Source organism: Motacilla alba, chromosome 4A (genome assembly GCF_015832195.1).
Source record: "Motacilla alba alba isolate MOTALB_02 chromosome 4A, Motacilla_alba_V1.0_pri, whole genome shotgun sequence".
Classification (NCBI taxonomy): Eukaryota; Metazoa; Chordata; class Aves; order Passeriformes; family Motacillidae; genus Motacilla; species Motacilla alba.
Genome location: NC_052045.1, coordinates 5,233,308 through 5,240,765, shown reverse-complemented (window position 1 = coordinate 5,240,765; position 7,458 = coordinate 5,233,308). Strand labels below are relative to the sequence as shown.

General features: G+C 49.6%; 1 protein-coding gene across 1 annotated transcript; it reads left to right on the top strand.

The window, feature by feature from the left end:
• Window positions 1-1,940: 1,940 nt before the first annotated feature.
• On the top strand, window positions 1,941-7,058 carry LOC119694983 (lysophosphatidic acid receptor 6-like). The gene is made up of 2 exons (XM_038122715.1): window positions 1,941-2,008; window positions 5,315-7,058. Exons 1-2 carry the CDS (start codon window positions 1,971-1,973, stop codon window positions 6,003-6,005), a joined length of 729 nt encoding a protein of 242 aa, XP_037978643.1. The 5' UTR covers window positions 1,941-1,970; the 3' UTR covers window positions 6,006-7,058.
• The last annotated feature ends 400 nt before the right edge of the window (window positions 7,059-7,458 follow it).

The window sequence follows — 7,458 nt, the reverse complement described above, 5'->3', positions numbered from 1 at the left end:
GGATCAGGATGGAGCCATCAGGACCAGATAACTGGAAAAGCACCAAGGAACAGGAATCAGGACCTGGTCTGCAGGACCAAACTGCAAAGTTATTTGCAGAGAAAATTGTCCTCCCTCAGTTTCCTCGAAATCTACAAGTGTGTTAAAAAACATCCTAAAATTACAAAATATTCAGATGATGTCATTTCCCTGGGCCCAGAGGAGCTGTGGCTGCCAAAGTGCTGGAAACTCTCATGGATAAAAAGTGAAGTGCTTCAGACAGAAGAAAACCGAAATTTTCTAACATAGTGCTGAATTCTAATTAACTTCTGGTGCTGAGAGAAAAAAAAAATAAAAGGAAGAGAAAGTTCTCAGCTGTAAAGGGCACTGTAATCACTGCAGGGAGCTGGGCACCGCCTTCAAACAAAGGTGTAGCACAAAATAAACAGGTTGTGGAAAAATACTGGGAACCAGCTCCCAGCAAACAGAAATTCATTGGGAAAGCTGTGTTTGGACTGTTTGTGGAGGCACTGGGGGGGTTCAAGGAGGAGCCACCAGCCATGGGGGAGGTAAAGATGAACAGATGGAATGATTGAGCTGATTAGAGATTCCAGCACCTTCCCCATGGCTGGTGAAACTGGGCACAGCCAGGGCCAGATCCCCTGTCTCAGCCTCCCACCTCCCCAAAAGAGGAGTTTCCTGGTGTTTTCACGGGGTGGGTGGCACAGGGGAAGCTCTCACCAAAAGGGTGGTGCCCTGGGAGATGGCGGGTTCATCTTATCTGTCCCCAAATCATTGTGAAATTTTGAGCTGCTGAGAAAAGTGTGGCCACTTTGCAGAATTTGTGCTCTTGCAGCTGCTGATTCTGTTGTATCATCGTGGCAGGCAAGAAAAAATAAGCAAATACAACAGAAGTTGTGAAATAGAATAGGACTTGTAAAAGATAATAGAAGTTGTGAAGTATAGCAGAAGCTTTAAAACACAGAACTGCTATGGAGAGTCCCTGGTAAAATCCACTCCTTAGACTCAAATACAAAAATGAATATTTACACATGGAATCCAAGCACAAATTCTATTAATTGCCACCCAGCCCAGGCTCTATTTCCAAGGGTGCCTTTGGCAGATGTTCCCCTCAGTGTCTCCAGGTGAGGAGGAGAGCGCTGGGCTTCCATCCCTGCACCATCCTTTGCAGCACCTGGAATTTCCACTCTTTTATCCTCCCACAGCTCCCCTTGGCTTCAGGAAGCGCTGAGGGAACGGCAGGGCTGGTGTGGGGCAGGCAGAGAACCCTCCTGGCTGATCAGAACCGAGACAGAATCACTGCTTTCATTTCCTGCTCCCTGTCCTGGGTGCCGGTGTGGGATCAGCGCCCAGAGCCTGGGAGCCGTGCTCCGTGTGTGGCTGGGGATGTGTCCCTCTGCTGCTCCCACGGTGCCTGTGGGATGCTCCTCTGCTGCTCTGCTGCTCACCGATGCCTCGGGAGGAAATCCCCTGGAACAGGGAAGGACTTGGCTCCGACCCTGGAGAACAATGAGGAGCGGGAGTGCAGCGCCAGCAGCACCAAACCTGGGTATCCCAGGCAACAGCAACACAAACACTCCCGGGATAGCCCAGTCCAGCCGTGCCAGGGACATCCCTTCTGTGCTCTGAGGGTTTTTCTCATGGATAACCTGTGCTGGCCCACGCAGCACCCGGACAAGCCCGGGATGGCTCCCTGTAATCTGCTCCAGCCTGTGTGTGAGGAAGTGTCTGGGACTCCTTTTCCACTCAAGCCATCAGTTTTTCCAGACAGCTGAAAGTTAATGGGCACCATGATTCCAGTGAGTAATCCTTGTGAAACCAGCTCTGGAGGAAGTTGCCCAGCTAAACAAATCCCGTGGCCCCAGCTGTGACGTGGAGCCGAACACGGGGTGCTCTGTATAAAAACCAGGAATCATTCCAAGGGAAACGGCACATTTCAGCCCTGCTGAGACATCACACAGAGTGCAGGGATGCAGAAAACTATCCCTGGCTGCTTCTTCCACCAAATGTAAGTATTTTTCCTTTTCAAATGAGGAATAGCACCTCATTACAGTCGGGATATTCACTGCTAATCTGCCTTTTTAATTTGTTCTCCTCTTCTCTATAGTCTTTGACATCATTCCAGGAGGAATTTTGAAAGGAATTACTTGTTTAAGAGCAGAAGGTATTTTTGGGTACCTCTTAGACTACAACAATGTATTTATGACAAATGAGCAGTTATTATTAACTGGAATTTGGGAAGTGTGTCAGGAGAGATTTCTGTGGAAATAAAAAAATAGCGCTCTGAAAACACCAAGTGCTGGTTCAGGAAACCTGTGAGCTTGAACTTAGATTTCATCCGACAAAAAACTGTCCAAGTGTCCCTGCCCATGTGCAGGAATCCTCTTGTGGGTGACCTGAACCACAGGCCACAAGAGCTGCTTTGAAAACTGTAAATAAATGGATGAAGCTCAGGTTTCCTCCTTCACCAAGTGTGACCGTTCTGGAAACACTCAGGAAAGAGCTCCCCGCTCCTGTTCCCATACCTGTGCGATCCCACCTGCCCAGGTGCAGGCAGAGGGAAGGGTTTGCTCTCTCCTCACCGAATGTCTTTGTGGGCTGGTGGGATTTCCCAGCTGGAGGAAGCTGATGGGATCCTGGCAGTGGGAGCTCTGGTGAGCCACACAGGAGGAGTTTGTGGCTTCAGCCCCTGCCTGTGCTCGCTTCATGCACCTGCTCTTCACCCAACTTTACCTTTCTCTTACCTGTGCAGAGGCTGTGTCTGTTCCGTGCCATGCCCAGGGCGCTCTCTGGCACTGATTGGGTGACAGGAGCAGGGACTGTGCCCTCACAGCATCCCTGTGGGGTGAGCAGTGTTCCCTGCCTCCTCCTGCCACAGCCCAGCCCCTATCCCCATGGGAGGTGTGCACTGGCAGTGCCAAAACTCTGCCGGGGGCCTCTGGAGCTCTCCATGGACAGAGCTCCAGCTCCTGGGAACATCTCCCAGCTCTGCTTCATGCACAGGAGCAGATGACTGCAAACAGCGCTTGGAGCAAGTGCCAGGAACTGGGATGTCTCTTCCCCATCACATGTACAAATGCCTGCGTGGTGACCCATGGGGCTGCTCCTGATCCCAACCCTTGGCCAGGGGTGTCACCTGTTTTCTCACACTGTGCCCAGATTCCTTCAGCACGAGGACAATCCCCATCCACCCACAGGAGATAAACATCTCAAACCCCTGAGGCGAAGGAGGAAATCAAACCTGGCTCTGCTGCATTCTGGATGACAGTTTTAACCCCTAAATTATAGTCTGAAAGAGGTGGAGGGAGCAGGAGGGAGCCCTGGCAGCGACCCTGCCCTGAGGGGCAGCCGTGGAATGAAGGGACAGACACCTCTGGCCATCACCAGCAGAAAGCAGGAAGGCACCTTCCAGCCAGAAGCCCCAGTTCCTTCCCAAAGGACACCGTGGTGCTCAGCAAATGCTGGCAGCACTATGGAAAATGATGCAGTTTCAAGAAGAGAGGATGGGAGAAACATTTTGAGCTCCTCAGGGTTCTGCCCAGGGCACCTCCCCTGGCTTCTCCGGCTGTTCCTGATTCCTCACGCTCCTCCTTGGACTCATCACCAAACCCTGGGGCGAGGTAGGAGCCAAAGTCCAGAAGCTCTGAGTTCAAATGCTCCACATAGATAAGATCTGCTGTAAATCCAGCCTGTGGCTGGTGCTCCTAAAAATGAGCAAAGATCTTTATCAAGGCACGTAATTTATCTCCTCAAAAATATAACTCATGAAAATGGACGCAGAAGTAGGTTGCAAGAAAAAAATAATGACAGGAGAGCCTTAATGTACCTGTCAAAGGAGTAACTTGCTTGGAGATAAGAAGATAAATCAAGATTCAGCTGTACATATCACGGCTTGGTTCTCCTCCTCTCGGAGCTTGCACGAGTTCCGTGTTGTGGATTCAGGGTTTGTTCCATTAGATTGGAATTGCTTTGGTGCTCTGTATCAAAACAAAGGGTCAAACCAATAATGGAGTCATTAAGGTTGGAGGAGACCTCTAAGATCATTTGCTTTTGCCACAAAATGCAGAATCGTTTTTCCACTTAATCACTGTGGGAAGGGAGGGTAGGATGAGCTGACTCAGCTAAAATACAGGGAGAAATCTTTTCCTACTTCTTCCCCAAAGTAATCCTTCAGCAAGCTGGATCAGACACTTCAAAGACAAAGGACAGGCACACGTGAATCTCAGATGAGTCAACCTGGTACCAGTCAAGTCTCTACCAGTCTCAAAAACCTGGCTCCGTACCTTTCATGGGAATCACTCGGGATTATCATCTTCCATCATCCCAGCAAAATTAAACCCAGCTGATGACTTAAGCCAGCACCCAGACCTGCTGGGTAACGCACTGGAAAAGCTCTGTAACAGCAGCTCCAAGGTGCTGACATTGGGAATTCTGGGAATTTACCTATGGGGATAATTGCTCAATAGGAGGGAAATGGAATTGTTACACTCAGCTCAGTCTCTGAGGATCAGCCTCCTTGGAACTTCTTCAGTGACACCTTTTTTGAGCTGTTGCTCTCGAAACTGGTCACACACCTCAGTCAAGGCCTAGATTCTGCTAAGTTCCTTCTTGCAGTTCATGAAAACCACAAAATGTGAGATCTCTGCAGAGCCCCACTTGACACATCATTCCTCAAATTCCTGAGAACGAACCTTCCCTCAATTTCCCATCCAGCTGTGTATGACTTAACCACAGCTTCACCTAGGCCACATTTCTTACCTTGCTCCTCCTTAAAAATGCCTCATGAAACAATATTGAAATTCTTCAGAAAACTGAAGCTGTGTGACACTGGCTGGTTCCCACCAGGATTGATCACCCTGATACAGGAGGAAGCTGGGCTCAATCAATTTGCTTTATCTGTGAGAAACCCACATTGTTCTTCCTTATCTCATCTCTCCCATTTAGATAACAATTTCCTTGTTTATTTGTTAGACCTGAATTCAGAGATGATTTTAGTATTTTCTAGGAACTGCAGTTTATCATTTTCTGGCTCCTCCCTTTCAGGGACAGGAATAGTTCACACTGACACCCCTACAGTGCAAGATTACACAAATTATGCTGCTACCTAAAAATATCCAGGCACTTTGCAAACTTCATTCCTATTTATGATATGAGTGTGTAAATACAAGCTCAGATCCTGAGCTGGCCTCATCTCCAAGTGGTTCTTGACACCAGAATGTGCCTGTACAAGTGCAGGTCCATCATAATTTGCCTGGAATCCATCCTGCTAATTTTACGTTTAATCACTGGGGTTTTTTTTTTATATGTATTCCAGATATTCTTCCCTAACTGGCATTTCAATGGAGAGAGACCACATGAAAGATCTCAGAAGATACCTGGCACTGAAGTATATCCAATACCTCGTCCTGTCTTCCTCCAACGCTGTCAGCACCTTCCTGGGGCTGCTGGGCAGCGCCTACACCATGATCCTCCTGCAGTCTGCCAAGGTCTCCTCCAAGTCCACTGCAGTCCTCATTTCCAGCCTGGCCCAGGCAGACATCCTGGTTTTGCTCAGCCTTGTTTCCGACGTGGCTTTGGGGAGTTTTGGCGCCGGCGTCTCTCCCGCAGCCTCGGCCGTGGCGCGGATCCTGCTCACGGCCAATGCTCACGTGAGCTGCGTCCTGCTCAGCTGCGTGGCCTTCGAGGCCTACATGATCACCTTCCTGCCCTCGGAGTCACGGCCCCTGCGGACGGTCAGGAACGCCCGGCTGGTGTCCAGGGTGATCTGGGCGCTGGTGGCCGCAGAGTGTGCCCTGTTCCTCATGGATGACCACCTGAGGGTCAGCGGTGCCTCCGCTCCCTCCCGCGGCCCTTGGGGGCTCCCGTTCCAGCTCTGCAGCGCGGCCGCCGCCCTGCTCAGGTCCCTCAGCTACATCCTGGGAATTCTGCTGAGGATTGTCAACGTCTACATCTACTACAAGATATTTTTCAGCATGTCTCCCAGGTCTAGACTCAAATCCAAGTAGGATGTTCCTTCTGGGAACGCTGGAACACAAGGCCCTTCAATACAATTCCAAACCATTTGGAAACTGTTCAGTAACCAGGACCAAGGCTCACCAGGGAGTTTAAACCTTCCTGATCCCTGGTACTGTTCAGCTGTTATTGAGAAGAGTTTGGGGCTGAGGAGCCCCTTGGCATTAAGACACCATAGTTGGTGACTGTTTATTTAGACTTTATTCACTGTAGAGGTGAAACAAAAGACATTTCATGGTTGTAAATCAACCCCACTACTTTTTATATAAAAAGGGTGCTTAAATGCTTCCTCAGGGATCTCTTGAGCCAAGAGTTGTGTAGTTGTTTACTGAAGACAGGATCTATGTCCTAAAATATTCCTAACTCAGGTGACCCCCAGGCTCTGCAGGTGGGATGGAGAGACAAGGTGAGCACCGAGATGTCCAAGGTGGGCTCAGGGCATCAGCCCCACCTGAAGAGTTCCTGGGACAGAGCTGGGCTGAGATGCCACACTTTGGAACATTCCCAGAGCTGTTCTTGGGAGGCTGTCACACCAAAGCAGGAAACAGCTTCTCTCACATCCTTCTTCAGAAATAAAAGGCTGGAAAGCTGGAAGGCAGCTTTCATTGTTTGCTTCAGCCCGAGGAGAGAGAGTTTGAGAACCCCCCTGTGTGGAGGGATCAGTAAAAGCAGAGCAGAAATGTAATCAAGTCAATTAAACCCTTGGATGAACATTCCCAATCAAAGCTGACCCCATCAGCAGGAAGGATGTTCTAATAACTTGATGCACTGTGATAACCTGTTCTTGCTCCTGAAGCCTGAACTGAGAGACTCCCAGGAGAGATAAAATGTTACTTGGAGTGCTGTAATTAATAAAAACGTATTTTGTTAAAGCCTGGACATTATTTATGTATTTTTGCTGAAGTTCCACTAGAGAGATCTGGAGGAGATGATTATTTTGTTACAGCCCATGTTGGCAAGGTTTTTACAGTGAACATTTAGACCACGTTTGGCTGCTTGGATTGGCTAAGAGGGACAAAGAGAAGCCAGTGGCACCGGGGGTGTTCTATCTCCTGCCCCATCTCAGCAGATTCACAGTTTTGCTGTGGTGCAGTTCCTGGCAGCTGGGCCCCTCAGCCCCACTTCTGATCACCTTTGTAGATGGAGAGGAAACAAAACCCTGCACAGGATGATCAAACTGATAAATGGAAGAGTTCCCCCTGTCAGCAGAAAGCCACCAGGGAAGACCCAGGGGCTGCTGGTGGTTTTGCTGTGCTGCTGCTGGGCGCTGCGGAGGGAAGTCCTTCCTGCTGTCCACCAAGAGCTGCCCTGTGCACACCCAGCAGAAGGGGAGGAAGTGATTTCCCAGGAGAATGATCAGCCTTTGGCTTTTCCCTTGGCTGGTGCCACCTCTGCACATGGAACAGCTCAGGTTAGACTTGGTGATCTTGGAGATCCCTTCCACCT